This window comes from Hypanus sabinus, chromosome 8 (genome assembly GCF_030144855.1).
Source record: "Hypanus sabinus isolate sHypSab1 chromosome 8, sHypSab1.hap1, whole genome shotgun sequence".
Lineage (NCBI taxonomy): Eukaryota > Metazoa > Chordata > Chondrichthyes > Myliobatiformes > Dasyatidae > Hypanus > Hypanus sabinus.
In genome coordinates, this window is record NC_082713.1 from 121,314,429 (window position 1) to 121,333,441 (window position 19,013).

Genomic DNA, 19,013 nt, shown 5'->3' on the forward strand with positions numbered 1-19,013 from the left:
TTGAATTCACAAACAGGACATTAAGGGCAATATGGGATAACCCTGGAAAATGGCATAAGCATATAAATCAACCCTTATGGTAATTAAATGGAAAGAGCAGGCTTAAAAAGCTGGATGGCCTATTTTCCTCCAGAAATCCGATTAAAGAGATCTGTTCTCAACTTCTCTCCTAAACTATTTTTAAATCGGTCAGATAACACAGACTCATTTTCCAGAGGGTGGCAGCACAGTGGCTAAGTGATCACACTGGTAACCCACAGATGCAGGCAATAGTTAAAGGTTGGCAGGTATGACGCTGTGGCTAAATGATGATCATGGTTGGGAGCTTAGCATCCAAGGATACACGTTGTATCAAAAGAACAGACAGGAAGGCGTGGGGGGGGGGGGTGGCTCTGTTGGTAAAAATCTTTAGAAAGAGGTGACTTTGGATCTGGAGTTGTAAAATCCTTGAGGGTAGAATTAAGAAACCGCAAGGGTAAAAGGATCCTGATGGGTGTTATATACAAGCCCCTGAACAACAGCCAGGATGTGGAATATAAATTACAAGGGGAGATAGAAAAGACATGTAATAAAAGCAATATTATGATAATCATGGGCAATTTCAATATGCAGGTAGAGTGGGAAAATAGGTTGGCGCTGGATCCCAAGAGGGGGAATTTGCAGAATGCCAATGAGATGGCTTTTTACAGCAGCTTGTGGTTGAGCCTACTCAGGGAAAGGCAATTCTGGATTGTGTAATGAACCAGATTTGATTAAGAAGCTTAAGGTAAAAGAACCCCTGGGAAGCAGTGACCATAATCTGATAGAATTCACCCTGAAGCTTGAGGGGGAGAAGATAAAGACAGATTAATCAGTATTACAGAGGAGTAAAGGGAATTACAGAGGCATGAGAGAGAGTTGGCCAAAGTTGTTTAGAAGGGGACACTAGCAGGGATGACAGCAGAACAGCAATGGCCAGAGTTTCTGGGAGCGATTCAGAAGGTGCAGGATAGGTGCAGCCCAAAGACAAGCATTCAAAAGGGAGATGAAGCAACTGTGAGTAAAGACAGCATAAAAGCAAAAGAGGTGGAATATAATACAGCAAAATTTAGTGGGAACGTTAGAGGATAGGGAAGCTTTTTAAAACCAGAAGGCAAATAATAAAAAAAACTATTAAGGAGGGAAAAGATACAATATGAAGGTAAGCTAGCCAATAATATCAGAAAGGATACCAAAAGATTTTTTTCAGATATATAAAAAGAAAGGTGAGTATGGATATTAAACCGCTAGAAAATAATGCTCGAGAGGTAGAAATGGGGGGGGGGGGGGAACTAGCAGACAAACAGAATAAATGTTACATCAGTCTTTACTGTGGAAGACACTAGCGGCATGCCAAATGTTCGAGACTGTCAGGGTGCAGAAGTTAGTGTAGTTGCTATTACTAAGGAGAAGGTGCTTTGGAAGCTGAAAGGTTTGAAAGCAGGTGAGTTACCTGACAAGATTCTGAAAGAGATAGGTGAAGAGATTGTGGAGGGATTAATAATGATCTTTCAAGAATCACTAGATTTCAGAATGGTTTCAGAGGAGTGGAGAATTGCAAATGTCACTCCACTCTCGGAATGGAGGGACACGGAAGAAAGGAAATTATAGGCGAATTACAGATTTCATTTGTTGGGAAGATATCAGAGTCCATTATTTAGGATGAGGTTTCGGTGTACTTGGAAATGCACGGCAAAAAAAAGACCAAAGTCAGAATGGTTTCCCTTGTCTGACAAAACTATTAGAATTATTTCAGAAAATAAAAGGCATGATAGACAAAGGAGAGTCAGTGAATGTTGTTTTCCTTGGATTTCTAGAAGGCCTTTGACCAAGTGAGGCTGCTAAACGAGAGCCCATGGTACTACAGGAAAGATAACAGCATGGATAAAAGATTGGCTGATTGGCAGGAGGCAAGGTGCGGGAATAAAGGAGGCCTTTTCTGATTGGCTGCTGGTGACTAGTGATGCTCCGAAGGGAATAGGAATTGAGCCTACTTATTTTCACATTACCCAGTGCCTTCAGAAATTATTCAGCCTCCACAACTACTTTTACACTCTCTAAATTTAAAATACTGAAGTAGGATTTTTGAGCTAATCTACAAAATATTGTGCATTATATATCAAAAGAAACATTCCAAAAACCTGTGAACAATTTACTAAATTTTAAAAAACAAAATTGTGATGCTGAAAAAGTATTCACCCCCTTTGTAAATATTACCCTAACTTTCCTCAGGTGCAATACTGTATATTATCCTACCAACTCACCCAATTTGTTGATGTAGAAAACTGGAGGATCATCTATTGTCAATGAATTCATTAAGAATAAGTACCCACTCTCTAAAAGGTCCAACAACATGGTAGATTTTCAGCAAACCAAACCAAAACAAAAATACATTCAAGACAAGTCAGTGAAATGTTATAGAGATGCACAAATCTGGGAAGAGTACAAAACCATCTCAAAGGCACTGAACATACCATGGAGCTCAGTGCAGTCCATCATAAAAAGTGGAAAGAATATGAAACCACAGCCACTCTGCCAAGGTCAGACCACCTCTCTAAATCTAATTTCCAAATAAGAAAGGTACCTACTGAGAAGCTACTGTGAAGCCAGCAGTCATTCTCGGTGAGCTGCAGAAGTCAGTGGCTGCAACTGGAGATGAAGTTCATGGCTCCACAATCTCCAAGGCCTTGCACAAGAAGGGTATTTATGAAAAAGTAGCAAGGAAGAAGCCCTGGTCAAAAGCATATACTTGCCCATAAAGACTTTGCAAAGCATCACTTAGGAGATTCTGTAAAGATGTGGAAGAAGGTCTTGTGGTTAGATAAAACTAAAGTGGAACTTCTTGGCCTCAACACTAAGCGGTATATGTGGCATAAATCTGATATAGTACATCAACCAGGTAATACCATCCCTCCTGTAAAATATGGTGGTGTAAAATACCATCCCTCCTGTAAAACCATGTTATGGGGGATGCTTTTCTGCAACAAATCTGGACAAGATTGATGGAAGGAAAATGCTGCAAAATACAGAGAGACCTGGATAAAGACTACTGGGTGTAAAAGCTGTGTGAGGTGGTTCAACTAAGTACTGAGTGAGATGAATACTTTTGAACTGTTGATGTTTCAGATTTTGAATTTTTAGTTTTTCATGCTTTATAATTTCCTGTTTTTGGATTTACTGTGGGGGAGGGGGAAAGAAGCATGTGATTCACACAAAAAAAATTCAGTTAAATTGATCAAAATCTTTGGTTGTAATACTAATTTATGTGAACAAAGGATTGGGGCTAAATACTTTTATGTCATTGTATGTCAGTGATTCCGACAACTGAATTAATGGTTTTGCGGCCAATTTTGCAGAGGATAAAAAGATAGGTAGTGTTAGGAAGCAGGGAGTTTGCAGAAGCACTTGGACAGATTGGGAGAATGGGTAAAGAAGTGGCAGATGGAATACAGTGGAAGGCAATGTAAGGTCATGCATTTTGTTAGATGAAGTAAAAGTGCAGACTATTCTCTAAACTGAGAGAATTTCAAAAATCAGAGGTACAAAGGAGTCCCCATGCAGGATTCCCTCAAGATTCACTTGCAGGATGAGCTGTTGGTAGGGAGGGCAAATATAATGTTAGCATTCATTTCAAGAGGGCTGGAATATAAAAGCAATGATGTGTTGCTGAGACTTTATAAGGCAATGGTCAGACCGCATGAAGTACTGTGAGCAGCTTTGGGCCCCTTACCTGACAGATGTGCTGGCATTGGAGAGGGTCCAGAGGTGGTTCACAAAAATTACTCCAAGAATTAAAGGCTTAAATATGAGAAGCGTTTGATGGCTCTGGGTCTGTACTCACTCGAGTTCAGATGAATGAGGGAGGAATCTCATTGACACCTACAGGATACTAAAAGGCCAAGACAAAGTGGATGTGGAGAAGATGCTTCCAATAGTGGGTGAGTCTAGGACCAGATGGCACAGTGTCAAAATAGAGAGATAATCATTTGGAACAGAGATGAGAATGAACTTCTTTAGCCAGAGGGTGGTGAATCTGTTGAATTCATTTCCGTGTATGGCTGTGGAAGCCAAGTTAGTAAGTACATTTAAAGTAAAGATTGATGGTTCTTGGTTAGTTAGGGGAGAAGGCGGGAGAATGCTGTTAAGAGCAATAATAGATCGGCCAAGATAGAATGGCAGAGGAGACTCAATGGGCTGAGTAGCCAAATTTTGCTCCCATGTCTTATGATCTAAATTCAGCTGATTCACTGATGCCCATCAGGGAGGAAATCTGCTGTGTCCCAAAGGTGGCTTGAGGCAAACAAAGTCAGTCCCAGCCCAAGCTGCATTGTATAATTCATACAGACCCAGAAGCCACTTTATTAGGTACAGGAGTGGTACCCGGTGTAGTCGTCTGCTGCTGTAGCCCATTCACTTCAAGGTTCAACATGTTGTGCATTCACAAACGCTCTTCTGTATTGCAAGGTTATTTGAGCTAGTCACCTTCCAGACAGCTTAAACCAGTCTGGCCATTCTCCTGACTCCTCTCATTAACAAGGCATTTTCACCCACAGAACTGCTGCTCACTAGATATTTTTCTTTTTTTTTTGCACCGTTCTCTGCAAACTCTAGATATGTGCGTGAAAATCCTAGATCAGCAGTTTCAGACAGGCTCAAACTAACCCGCCTGGCACCATCAATCATTCTATGCTCAACATCACTTAGATCACATTTCTTCTCCATTCTGATGCTTGGTCTGAACACCAACTAAACTGGTGAGTCCTGAAGAAGGGTCTCAGCCTGAAACATTGACTGTACTCTTTTGTTTAGATGCAGCCCAAGGCCTGCTGAGTCCCTCCAGCATTTTGTGTGTGTTGATGGGCAGCATTACTTGGCTAATTTTTGGGTTAAGTAAGTTGTCTCTCACAAACACATGTCAGTACAGCACAAGAACAGGCCCTTCAAGCCCACGCTGTTGTGCAGAACTAATTAAACTGGTAGTTAATCTTGTCCCCTCTGTTTGAACAATGTCTACATCCCTCTATTCCAAACACATTAATGTGCCTAATTAACAGCTTTTTCATGCTTCTATCGCATTTTCCTCCTCCACCATCCCTAGAAGAACATTCCTTGCACCCACTGCTCTGTGTCAAAAAACTTGCCCCAAAAGAAACAGAAAATCTTCAGGGAGGAAACGTTGAGAAGTTTCCACTTGTAGGAGAATCTCAAGCAAGGGGACATTTAAAACTGAAGTATGTAGGAATGTCTTCTTCTGGAGAACAGAGCATTATAGCAATTTAAGGAAGAGATACATTAATTCCTGAGGTATTAAGGGCACAGAAGTCAGTGGTAACAGATCAGCCATAATATTGAATAGCAGGGCAGGCTTGAAGTATAGGACAACCTTATCCTTTTTTCTGATCTTTTGCTCCAAACCTCATTACCCTAGGCATCTTGATCAAAACATGCTACCAGTGAAAGTAATTGCCTTAAATTTACAATATAATTTGCCAGTGTATGGCATATTCAGGGAATGGGCAAAAGGAAACATTTCAAGCAACACACCAAAATGCTGGAGGAACTCAGCAGGTCAGGGAGCATCTTTGGAGAGAAATAAACAGTTGATATTTCTGTACTCTAAATATGAATCCACAACAAATCCCCTTGTTTCTCCTTATCACTCAATATTTTATATTACTTTCCTCTGGGCCACTCAATGCACAATTCCAGACTTTTCCGATCAAATTCCATTTGTCATTTTTCTGCCCAAGCGACAATCTCACATTTGTCCTCAATGCCAGAAACAACTTATTTTTACAATATCAGCAGCTTTTTTTTAAATCATAGCCTCTCCAATTCAGATTTTTTTTGTCATTAACAAGGATTAGAATATTCAAGAAATAGTGCACTGAGTTCTGTGGAACTCCATTGGAAGCATCTTCCAATCACTAAAGCAATTGTGAATACTACCTCCTGTCACACAACAATAAATGAGCTTTGGATCCTATCTACCACTCTCCTTTAGATACCATGCTATTTCTATATCTAAAAAAAGACAAGCTTGTAAGACATGTCAGAAGCCTTGCTCAAATCCAAATACTTGTTACCAGAAAGTTAATAAGATGTGACCTTCTTTAATGGAATTATGTTGACATTCCTGATTTAATTCTTGCTTTTCTGCATGGTTCATACTGCTCCTTGGAATGGAACCCAGTAACTTTCAACCACTAGTTAAACCCACAAGCTTGCAAGTTCCAAGTTTATCAATCCTTTCTTTCTTCTTAAACAATGTTCAGACTTCCTATCACAGCACCATTCCTATCATTTGGGTAGATCAAAAAATTGTTGTCAGACTCAGTGGAATTTTCACCTGTCCTTTTTTGTAAAACAACCTAAGCCAGTTTTTTTTAAAAAACCAATAAAGCTAAGCTTTCTTAATACTTCCTTCTTTGACTACATTTATCCCATCCAGCTATTCACATGAATTCCTTAACCAGAACATGAGCACCATAGCCCATTTTTGGGAATATGCAGCAAGAGCCTTACCTTCAAGCTCTATGCACTGGTTTCCTTTTTGGTCTCTGCCCGGCCCTACTCTTTTAGTTATCCTCTTGCTCTTGATGTACTCATGAACCAACACCGGTTTTCCCTTCAATTTTATTGGGCCGATCACTCATTCATCTTCTTAGCTATCCTAATCACCATTTTAATTTCATTCTTCTTGAGGCCACAGCTCTGTAGTGCTCTCAAGTTTTCATGTTCCCTTTTTTTGCTTCTGTGCATTGCGTCCCACAAGGAGTTCTAGACTGAGCTGTCACACAATTTTTTTTCCTCTTTTGGGAAAATGTTTGTACTGAACTGTGGTAGTCAGAGGATTAAAACAACCATGACAGAATAAAAGAATGGAAGGTGACAACATAGAAGTGATTAATGGTCTTTGAAGTTCTGAGGATAATGAAAAATAAGCAAGATGAAGGAGTAACTAAAGAAATCAATACACAGGATTGACCGATAACATAAAATAAACATATCAACTTCTAGAACTACATACTACAAAATGCTGGAGGAACTCAGCAGGTCAGGCAGCATTTATGTAAATAAATCAGTCAACCTCTTGGGTCAAAACCCTTCATCAGGACCAGAAAATAAGGGGGAATACACCTGAATAAAAAGGCAGAAGGGGAAGGAGGACAAGTAGAGGTGACAGGTAAGACCAGGTGGATGTGAAAGGTAAAGTGCTGGAGAAGAAGGCATCTGACAGGAGAGAAGAGTGGACTATGGGAAAAAGGGAAGGAAAAGTGGCAACTGAAGATACTTCCAGCACTCCCATTATTGCTGAGAGGGGAAAAGCAGAACAGAATTTGAGGCATGTTTTTATTCTTAAAAAAAATGTAGGAGGTAAGTGTAGAAAGCACTGTCAGGAGAGGTGGTACAAGTGGATACAATAGCATTGTTTAAGAGGAAGGGAATGGAAAAAATGGACTATGTGGAAGCAGATGGGATAGTTTAAATTTGCATCATGGTCGGCACAGGCATCATGAGCCGAATGGCTTATTCCTGTGCTATTCTATGTATCTAGACCAGAATGGGGTACAGGAGATCATTCACTAGAAACAAGTACAGAAAATGCTGGAAGAATAACTAGTCAAGCAACATCTGTGAAAAAGGGAATGGATCGAGCATCTTTCCTTGGGAAGGGAATCTAAGTTTGCTTTACTAAGAGCCAAGGTCTCAACAGAAATAAAATTACAATTGACAGACAAGCTGAGATAAGGAGGAATGGGTCCACCCCAAGACACCTCCAACAGCAACTTGGCTCAGCATTCACAAAAACTGATTGTTACCATAAAATTAAGAGAGAAAAACCTCATTGATTAGGCCACAGAACTCATAAAGGGATTGAGGTTCTTCTATGAATGAATGGGACCAATCAATTCCACTCTCCTCTATACCCAAGTGGCTAAGTATTGAGTACTAACATGCCACACACGTAGTGAAGTAGAAAACAGATGATACTGTGGCAACCAATAGTCCAGCAGCAACAGGTGGACTACCTGAAAAGAACTGGGCCTGGACTGGATGATCAATGTGGTACTGTTTCATTAAAGAACAGTTGAAATAGAAGGGAAACATCCTAGAAACAGGAGTTAACTCCTTACCTAACTCTGGACCAACATATTTCTAATAGACCATCCCTTCTGACAGCTATGATTTTTTTCTTTTTACTGCCACTCACCACTGTTTTTATCCTCAAGCTCATCTGAAAATTCTGTAACTAGGCACATTAAGCAACAAGGGCTGCCTCCCTAAGACATGTTTCAATACTGGCCAAAAATCCACTTCCACATTTAATTCCATCTTCAATTCATCTGCCTTGCACATCATCTTGCATTTATGTGAGGTCCTCTCAATTTGACTGTCACTTGAGACCGCAGCTGAACTTGCAGGAATTTCAATGCTGCTTACTCTTCCAGTCATGGTAAACTTTTACCTCCTTGCTCATCAATGACGATGGATTTGTAAGGGGGTAGGGAGTGAGCCAAACAGCCAAGGGGGACCAGCTTATTGTAAAAAAAACAGCATGAGGGTGCCAAGGAAAACTTAGCTTGTCAGCAGTCACACTGGAATAGAACTGAAACTGGAAGGTGGAAATAGAATGAGTTGCAAAGGTGGTCAGATGAGAATTAAGGGAAATGGCTTATTTTTTGTGGATAAATAAGGCCATGGGTGGGTTGGAACAAGGTACTAAACTTCAGTGTTTTAATTTTGCTGTAATCATATAGACAGTTCAGAGAAAAAATACAAACTATTTCTTTGAATTGGGATGAATGCCTGACCTTACTGAGTGTGTACAAATCCAACATTTTCCTCTCAACATGTGGGATTTTCAGAGTGGATCCCTGCAGTTCCCAGAATTTTGAAATATGATCTAGAAAGTTCAACTTCACCCGGGTCTGTGCCTGAAAGCATACAACATAATATTGTTCAGTAATGAAAATAACTGAAAATCTAAATACCATGTAATTCCTTAAAATGTTACATTTATTTCCAGAAAACATTTTTGTTATGAACTCATGAGCATACAGCATAATCTAAAATTGATAAAAACACTAAAGAAATCATTAAGTTGAAAAACTGAAACAAGATTTTTGTTTTACTATTTTGGACATTAAAGTCAGTTGGTTCATAACATAAGCAAGATGCAACACTCAGCTATTTTATGACATATCAATTCCTACTAACGTTACTTTTAATATAGTATTTTCTACATAACTTTTACATGGAGGACATTAAAAACATAAAACTTAGTCAATTTTACTTCAATCAGCATTTAATTATTGCAATATTCACTCATTTTCTGGTGAATTTTTTTTTCTTTTTATAACAGCATTCCATGTGCTTTTCAACCCCAATCTTCAACCAGACAAACAACTGATTTCTAGTGTTCCCATTCCAACCTCTTGCATACACAATTTCCTTTACTGTTCTGGCTTTCCAGAACAGTAATTTCCTTTACTGTTCCTTTACTGGCAACTGTGTGCACAAAATATTTTTTTTCCAGATACAATACAAGAGCAGTGAGGGGATCTAGGCTTTGCTGTTTCTTACTCTCCAGCTGTTCCTGGTGCTGCTGCTAACTTATTATGAGTCAGCTTTAGAGCACTGCAAATGAAATAGTTCAATTGATTCAGGCAAAGCTGCAGATCTAGAGTGGAATCATTTACCACCAATCCTTCTGCCAGTGGAACTACCCAAAGCTTGTATTACCAGAAGCCAGAGGAACACATTGGAACAGAGGATCAAGCCACCCTCTGGATTTCAGTGAAGGGAGCAAAGTCCTGGTGCTTGATTCAATCTGCATAAGACCTCACTACATATCACCATCCCCTTGATTCCCACTCTACCTCCATATGGACTTTGGCACCCTACAGAAACCCCAGCTGAACATGTTGGATGTGAGGCCAAATATTCAAGTCTACTGATGTTTCAGTTGTGAAAATGAATATACTGTAACTTCTATCCTAAATTCCTTCTTTGAGCTGATCTTAATCGTAGGAGCAGGCCACTAAGTCATACTCAGACTGACAGGGTTAGTAGTAGTTAACAAGAGTAAACATGAACAGAACCATTTTCTTCATAAGCTTTTCCCAATGACCCAACATACAGGAACCTGTCACCTTGACTGTAAAAGTACTGCCCATCCACAAAGCAACGTATTCATTAATGTCCTTATAAGCAATGAGCATAATTAAGTCAGACCCCACTTGGAGTACTGTGCTCAGTTCTGGTCACCTCACTACAGGAAGGATGTGGAAGACATAGAAAGGGTGCAGAGGAGATTTACAAGGACGTTGCCTGAATTGGGGAGCATGCCTTATGAAAACAGGTCGAGTTAACTCAGCCTTTTTTCCTTGGAGTGACGGAGGATGAGAGGTGACCTGATAGAGGTGTATAAGATGATGAGAGGCATTGATCGTGTGGATAGTCAGGGGCTTTTTCCCAGGGCTGAAATGGTTGCCACAAGAGGGCACAGGTTTAAGGTGCTGGGGAGCAGGTACAGAGGAGATGTCAGGGGTAAGTAGTTTTTTTTTAAAAACACAGAATGGTGAGTGTGTGGAACGGGCTGCTGGCAACTGTGGTGGAGGCGGAGACAATAGGGTCTTTTAAGACTTTTGGATAGGTACATGGAGCTTAGAAAAATAGAAGGCTATGGGTAAGCCTAGTAATTTCTAAAGTAGGGACATGTTCCGCATAACTTTAGGGGCCGAAGGGCCTTTATTATGCTGAAGGTTTTCTATGTTTCAGTGTGTTTCTAAATCATTAATTTATTAATTTGCAATACCCCCATATTCATCAATTATGTTTTAATGACTGCCGAGTTTTACATAAATCAGATTAATTTTAAACACATACAATAGAGTATACTTCAGGATCACAAGATTAAATCAAGTTTGAACCAGTGGATTTTAAAAACAAGAAGAGTCAGGACACTGCCTGCAAAATACAATGCACGTTGGACTTTCTTTCATTAAAGAAAATGTGCTTAGATATGAACAAGCACGATTACTATATTATAAAAAGAATGCTTCATACATTTTAGCCAGTTATTCAACATCTGTACACCACAACTCCACAACTAGACAGTGCAACATCTTTACCCAGACCTTCATGCCACAACTTTTTCTTATCATCTTTGACATTAAGATACATATTTCACAGGAATGTTATAAAAAACAAAAAAAATGCTTCCAAGCCACACATTGAGAAAAATACAGAAGACTGGAAAGGTCTGTGGCAGAAACATTTTAGAGAATACTTTAATGAGGGAAACAGCAGAGATGAAGTTAAGAAAAGGAATTCCGAAGCTTGTGGCACTGGCAGTTCAAGGGTAGCTGCCAATGGTGAAACAGTAAATTTGGCAATTTACAGGAGAACAAAACTGGAAGAGTGAAGATATTCTGTCAAGTTACATGTGGAACATGCTACACCTTGGATCAAAGAAGTCGAAAAATTATTTGATCGAGATGCAGAGCAAAATAGAAGCTGACTAAGAGAAGCTATCTCTATTAGAAGTTGGTTCACTGTCACCTCCATAATGACAGAAAAGGATAGGAACAAAAAGCCTGAGAAATCAATAAAAAACACTGGATGATACCAAGAATTAGGGGCATTTAAGAAGGCTGGACAAGAGATGCAAAGTGATGCAAAAAACTTATTTTACATTGTGATGATCCAAAACTTGCTACCTGCAAGCAGTGAAAGGAAATATTTATGTAGTCAAGGGAATTAATTATGCAGGGCAATGGGAAAAGATGAGGCAAATGGAACTGAGTGGTCTGCTACTTATCTAAACCATAGCCAGCACGAGTTGGATGGGTAAATATTCTGCAACCGTGCTATATAATTTAATGACATCAGTGGTAAGGATGTGAGCCACAGCTATTGAGAATATTGATCTGACTAGTATAATTATATTTCAGGTTAGATTAGCATGGGAAAGGAAGATGAGCACAAGAGAACATACTGGGATGTTTCAGTGCAAGGAGGAGATAGGAGTCTGTGTGAGCATAGATACCAGCATAAAACAGCTGGGCTAAAAATCCCATTTTTATATTTTCACCCCCTGGCCACTGTGGCAAACTTCCAAGTTTCTCACAGTTGTAGACCCAAACTTTAGTTCTCTTCTGTCTTGTTCCCAAACTCTCTACAAATGCATCTTCTCCAAGAGACCTCCTACTCCCACTGAACTACTTACTGACCATTCAACTTTGTTGCAAGAGTTAATGCTGTTAACTATTCTCTCTCCTCTCTGGACTATTCTACCTTACCTGCATCCATCCCCACCCCTCTCTGGAAGGGGCTCCTAATAATGGAGCTGACTCTCTCTCCCTTTACCTTGACTCTTTGCAACAAATTTATCTAAATACTTGATAGAAGGTCAATGAACTGCAACATCAACTGTTTTCTCTTTTCCACACCTGCTACCTAACCTGCTGAGAATTTCTGGCAGTTTCTGCTCTTATTGCAGATGAAGAAAAGGAACAGACAACATGCATGTTTAAGTGAAGGAAAAAAAATTATACAATAACAATCTGTTCAGGCTTCCCCAGAAATGCAAATTCCCTCTCACCTCCAGCTCATTGAGTCGTTGAATTCTTGGTGTGAAGTGAAAATTTTTCACCTCACAAGCAAAAGGCGGTTGCCAGTCCTGAAAAACAAAAATTGAAACTTCAATCTTGAGCAAAACTTACCACACATCTTCAAAGGCCAAAGAGAAAATTTAGTAATATTCAATTCTCAGCAAGCCTTAAAGACAATTTATCAACTGTCAAGTTCACTGCATATTATTTCAGAATCAGACTTATCACTGACAACTAGTTTAATTGTCATTCAACCACGTATGAATACAGCCAAATGAAACAGTGTTACTCCAAGGCCATGGTACACAAACAGTACCAAAAGTCATACACAGCACAAGGCACATATTAGTTGCAAAATACAGTCACTCACACAAAAAAAAAGTGTCCATGAATAGTGCCCGGAGTCCATGAATATTGCAGCTGTCTGCAATTGAACATAACAAAGCTCAGCTTAGCCGAGCAAACACTGGAGGGCAGCACCGACATCACCAAAATTGATGCAATGCCACAACACCCCTACCACTGATTCTAATGCTTTTCTCCAGGGCAGCTGCAAACAGATGATACTGCAGCTTGAGGCCTAGACCTCACTACAACTGAGGCCATGCAACTCCCCCACCATTGACCCCGCCAATAAACAAGTGAAACAAGCTTGTAGCAATCCACAATACCAATGCCCAAGACAATCACTCATTGTTAGACTGCACACCACTCCACGCACTGCAGCAACATAGCCCACACCAAGTCCAACTCCTTCCATTTCTCCTTCCATTTCATTGACTGGTAAACCTACAGTACTGTAAGTTCTAATGTACAGCAGGGACTTGCAATCATAACTAATTACATTTATAAAAAACAATAACATCTTTGGTTGGCCCTGTTGAAGTCACTGTGACTGAGCGCGCCACCATATGTCAGGAAAGTTGTTGTTTTATGACAGCTCTACAGTGCAATACATAAAACATGCAATAAATTACGGTAAATATATTAATAAGCATTAAAATTTTTGAATCAGTAGTGCAAAAAGAACAAAAATTGTGGATAGATTCATTGTGCATTCAGAAATCTGATGTCAGAGGGGAAGAAGCTGTTACTGGGACACTGAGTGCGGATCTTCAGGCTCCTGTAGCTTCCTTCTAATAGTAGTAAAGAGAAGAGGGCATGATCTGGGTGGTGGGAATCCTTAATGATGGACACCGCCTTCTTTAGGCAAGCCTTTTGAAGGTGTCCTTGATGGAACAGAGACATGCATGTGCTGGAGCACCAGGTTCCTTAAACTTAACTCCACAATTCAATCAATAACACAGCATTCCATATTAAGTTGTCGGTTGTGATTTAGTGGCACACTCCTTTCTAAATCAGACAGCTTAAGTCTGAATCCCATTGCAGAGTAGATAATCTTGACTGACAGATCAGTGCTTGTTGAATGAATGGTGTGACGTGAGATGCTTCTTTCTGAGATGGCATCACCCTTGGACACAAATGCTGAAAAGTTATCTCAGCAGTTCTGGTTAATATTTGTTCATCAAAACTAACACCTTAAATTGTTATTTTCTCATTACTTTGTATAAAGCTTATTATGTATATATTGTCATGCTCTACATATCACAAGTAATATACATAAAAACCATGATTTCTAGAGCTTTGTGGTGCTACAAGTTTTTTTAAATTGCTGCAAAAATGCACACCCACTTCCAACACCTCCCATAAGGCTTCTCTGACTTCAGTGGTATGTTACCTGAATATCTTAAAAATACATGTGATCCAAAATCAGATAAATGGTTTAACATAAACTGTACTGAGGCCATATGATCTTATTTGACTTGTCCTATAGCATCTTTAATATAGTCCAAGATCCCAAAGCATTTGGCTCTAGCATTATTAATGCTACTGCAAACCAAAAATAAGGTCACAGGACCAAAATATTTAGTTAAATCCTTCTTCAATGACAGTCTCAAAAAAGATAGAGAAACATTTTTTAAATCCGTCGGAGCGAATCATTTAACTCTTCAAAACTGCTTTTCTCAATATGGTCACATGAAGGGAGAGTGCTTTAGTGAGAACATTGCAGAGAAAATGCCAAGTCCCCTATGGCACACTCAAACAGAAGGGCAAATGTTCTAGAGCCTTAGAATTGCAAGAATGTTGAGTTCTGGAAACAATAAAGGACGGAAACTTAGGCAAGAAGTGGGGGGGGGGGTGCGCACACAAATAACTGTATGCTTATAATTATTGTAATCTGGCATTATATATAAACAAAACTCAGTCTCTGTTAGATACTGGTGGACAACAGACATTATAATTGGTGTCCAGGACAACACTATTTGTCACTTCATCATAATGCCAAAGGTGGTAAAATCCTCAGTGCCCCGGACCAATAGTTCTATCGCACAGTTGAACATGCTTGAAATCACTCTCCATTTATCTTGCACTCCTTGTATGAATTTGTGTTGTGTAAATTGGATGCAACATTTGCAGGCAAAACAGTCACAATAACAGTCACAACTCATTTAAAGTGACAGCACACTATAAATAAAGCAAACTCCACTCAATCAAATCATACCATCATCATTTGAAATATTTTTAACCATATTAAACATCAACTTTAAGATATCCATACATTTTAACTTTGTTACAAAGCTATTAAATAATAAACTAAACATTTCTGGAAGGAAACCCATATTTGTTCTTTATAATTTATAGGTGATTTCAAGTCTGTAGTAACACAGCTCATCTTACAGTAGCTATCAAAATAGCCCATCAACCCATTAAACAACAAAGGCTGTCTACACCTTCCCCCCTCCACCATAAATGGGTTTTCTGAAACCCAATATCAACCATTGATGCTGCCTGACCTGCTGAGCTCTTCCAGCATTTTGAGAGTGTTGCTCTAGATTTCCAGAATCTGCAGAATATCTTGTGTTTAAGAATTTCAATGTACAGGCAAAAAGCCTTAGTGCTCATAGAAATACAAACAGAAGCAGGTAAATTTATTTTCAAACCAACAACAAATCCCAGACATATTAAATCTATAGATCAAAAGAAAGCAGCCAGCCTCCAAGTTGTATGAACATGCAATCCTAATGGAAGATTTTGCCTCTGCTAATTGATCCAATGAACACATGGGAGACAACAGAAATACTAAATATAGGTAGTCCTCGAGTTACGAACATCCGACTTACAAACAACTCTTACTTACAAACCGAGGAAGGATATTAAGTTGGATCGCGATGCCATCCACCATTTAAAGTCGTTGACTTTGACACTGTGTTGGGTGTGTAACTTTGTATTTGGTTTAAATTTTTCTTGGCAAGATTCACCCTTACCCCCCCCCCCCCCCCACCTTCCAGTCAGCTGGTGGTGCAGTGAGATCAGTGCCGGGTTTGAGAAAGGAGGTTCCCAAGTTGATCCAGTGACAGACTGCTCCCGAGCGCGCTGGGTTGATGTTGAGCTTGCGACTCGACCTTGTAAAAAAAAACACAGCCACCTCCAGTTTAAATTCCCATGCGGAATATTGTGGAGGATCAAATACTTGAACCCAAACCCAGCACAGCCCCCACTTGTCCCATTTAACCTGTCTCAGTGCGGTGGACATTAGGACCCGGGGAAATTCAGTGCGGTGGTCCTTAGGACCCAGCAGAGCTTGAGACTTGCCACTCGCAGTGTTTCTGTTCCATTGACGGGAAGCGATCATGATTGAAAATAAAGTGGAAATAATAAAGCGATCGGAAAGAGGTGAAACACCATCAGTCATTGGAAAAGCGTTAGGCTACAGTCCGTCAACAATCAGAACAATTTTAAAGAATAAAGTGAGAATAATGGAGCATCTGAAAGGCCCTGCCCAATGAAAGCTACTATTATTACTAAGCAATGCAATGGCTTAATTATTGGAATACATATGTTTCTTAAGTGCTTTATATGCATAGAAAGTTAAAATATACATTCGGCCCTCCTTATCCACAAATTCCATATCCGCAAATCACAAAAAACCGGAAGTGCTCTTCCAGCACTTGTTGTTCGAGCATGTACAGACATTTTTTCTTGCCATTATTTCCTAAGCAATGCAGTATAACAACCATTTTACACAGAGCATTTACATTGTATTAGGTATTATAAGTAATCTAGAGATGATTTAAAGTGTACGGGAGGATGTGCGTGGGTTATCGGGATCTAGATTTTAAAAAATCATAAGTTCTCTTACTAAAAGTTGGAACAGGTACATCTGGTATTATTTAGCATCAGTTAGTCAAACGTTTGTCTTAGTATATAGTATATATTTTACCTTTCTATGCATATAACACTGCAGAACATACGTTTCAGTGCCGGGCTCGGGAACAGAAGTTCTCAGGACTTGGGAGAGACTGCTCCCAAGTGCGCTGTCCACCGTGCCAGGTTGATGTGGAGGATCAAAAACCCAAAGCCCAATAATTAAACCACTGTGTTGCTTAGTAATACTTGTCGCTTTCATCGGGGCAAAGCCTTCCTCCCTTTATACTTTAAAATTGTCCCGATCGTTGACCCGCGTAGCCTCTTTTCCAATGACCGATGGCGTTTCACCTCTTTCCGATCGCTTTACTATTTCTACTTTATTCTCAATCGTGATCGTGATTATTTTCGTGAACAGAAACACTGCGGATTCAGATCTCTGATGCCGGGTCCTAAGGTCCACCATATTCAGACAGGCTGAACAACGGACTGAATTTGCATCCGCAAATTTTGGTATCAGCAAGGGGCCCCAGAACCAATCCCCCGCGGATAAGGAGGGCAGACTGTAAACTATATACTAAGAAAAACGTTTGACTAACTGACGCTAAATAATACTGGATGTAATTGTTCTGACTTATGTACAAATCTGACTTAAAGACGGGCTCAGGCATTGAACTTGTTCGTAACCCGGGGACTGTCTGTATTAAACTGAGATCACATACCAATATCTGCCTAATACCCAGTATTATTTTTAAAGCAGAAAAAGAGTAACACAAGGCTAGTAGTCAACATGCTTGGCAACAAAACTCAACCATACACTCAAGCTTATCAGTGGTCTGCTGGTCCAATGATATACATGTCTTATTACTGAAGGAGAGGAGTCATGCTGACTTAAGCAGAATACCTGGGCTGTAAAAAAAATCGAATTCATCAATAACAAAAAGTGAGATTACAAACAGTAACTTCTCATCAGTATTAACATGATTCAACTGAAGAACGTTGTGTTCTTTGGTTAAAGCATACTGCCTTGCACTCAATCTAAATCCTCAAAAGAATCTAGAAATGTCACTTTTGAAAATGCTGATTCAGGTGTCCTAAATTTTCATCTTTTCATAAATGACAGGCTTCCTGATTTCACTTCCAAGTTTTATTCTCCTTTGTTCATTAGTATTTTACTTCATCTTTAACATTTCTCCTTATTTGTTAACCGTCAGCAGAGTTTGTCCACTTGCCTGTTGCAATAAACAAACTATAGTATACAAGACTAGAACCTCCAAGCCGCAGCTTTGCACATGAAACATCAAGCACATGCAGACTATGTACTTCCCATTTCAAGGGAATGTGCTTTTCTACTGTTCTTCAAAAATACACTCTCACCAAATTTTGCCTTTGGACATACTGCAGCTCTTGCAAAAAAAAGTATATTTTAGGTGACGTACTCACTTATGACTGATCACCTAGCCCAGGGGTCGGCAACGTTTACCACTGAAAGAGCCAATATGGACCCATTTCCCACAGAAAAGAAAACACTGGGAGCCACAAAATGAAATAACACTGCATACAACGGGTTTTTTTTTGCCTTTATGCTATGTATAAACAAACTATAATGTGTTGCATTTATGAAATTGATGAACTCCTGCAGAGAAAACGAAATTACATTTCTGCATGCACCAAAAACATTTTGAACTCCGAAAAAAAGACGTTGGGTTGAAGGTTACTCCATAGTTAGCCTACCTTGGATCAAAGAATTAAAAGAATGCACGCACTGGCGGGTGTCAGGCATTGGCAGTTGTGATGTATATTAATAGCGATAAAAAAACACGTTGTAGCGGTGTAGCGCTACAAGCAGCGCTAAAATAAAGACTGCAGTCAAAGGTAACTTTATTTGAACTAAACAGCCTTGCTTTAAAGCCTCCCTCAACCCGTCCCCGTGGGCGCGGATGCTCCAAAAGACACGTACTCACAAACCCCTGTAGGCTATCTCCATTAGCCTGAACGGTGGCTAATTGTGAGCCGGTTCGGATGTGCCAGGAAACGGTGTCTCCACAAAGTTTTCAGATTGTACAAGATTACCATAATCTTCAAATTTCGAATTACATTTCAAAAGCTAACAAACCATGGGGAGCCGCATCACAGAGATCAAAGAGCCGCATGTGGCTCCGGAGCCGC

At 39.8% G+C, this 19,013-nt stretch overlaps 1 protein-coding gene across 1 annotated transcript in view; it reads right to left on the reverse strand.

The window, feature by feature from the left end:
* Positions 1 to 19,013, reverse strand: part of kdm5a (lysine demethylase 5A) — a 169,776-nt gene that overhangs the window by 137,927 nt on the left and 12,836 nt on the right. Inside the window, exons 2-3 of the mRNA XM_059977706.1 lie at positions 12,629 to 12,706; positions 8,835 to 8,957 (exon numbers count right to left, since the gene is read on the reverse strand). Coding sequence (XP_059833689.1) covers positions 8,835 to 8,957; positions 12,629 to 12,706 — 201 coding nt within the window. The remainder of the gene's footprint in view (positions 1 to 8,834; positions 8,958 to 12,628; positions 12,707 to 19,013) is intronic.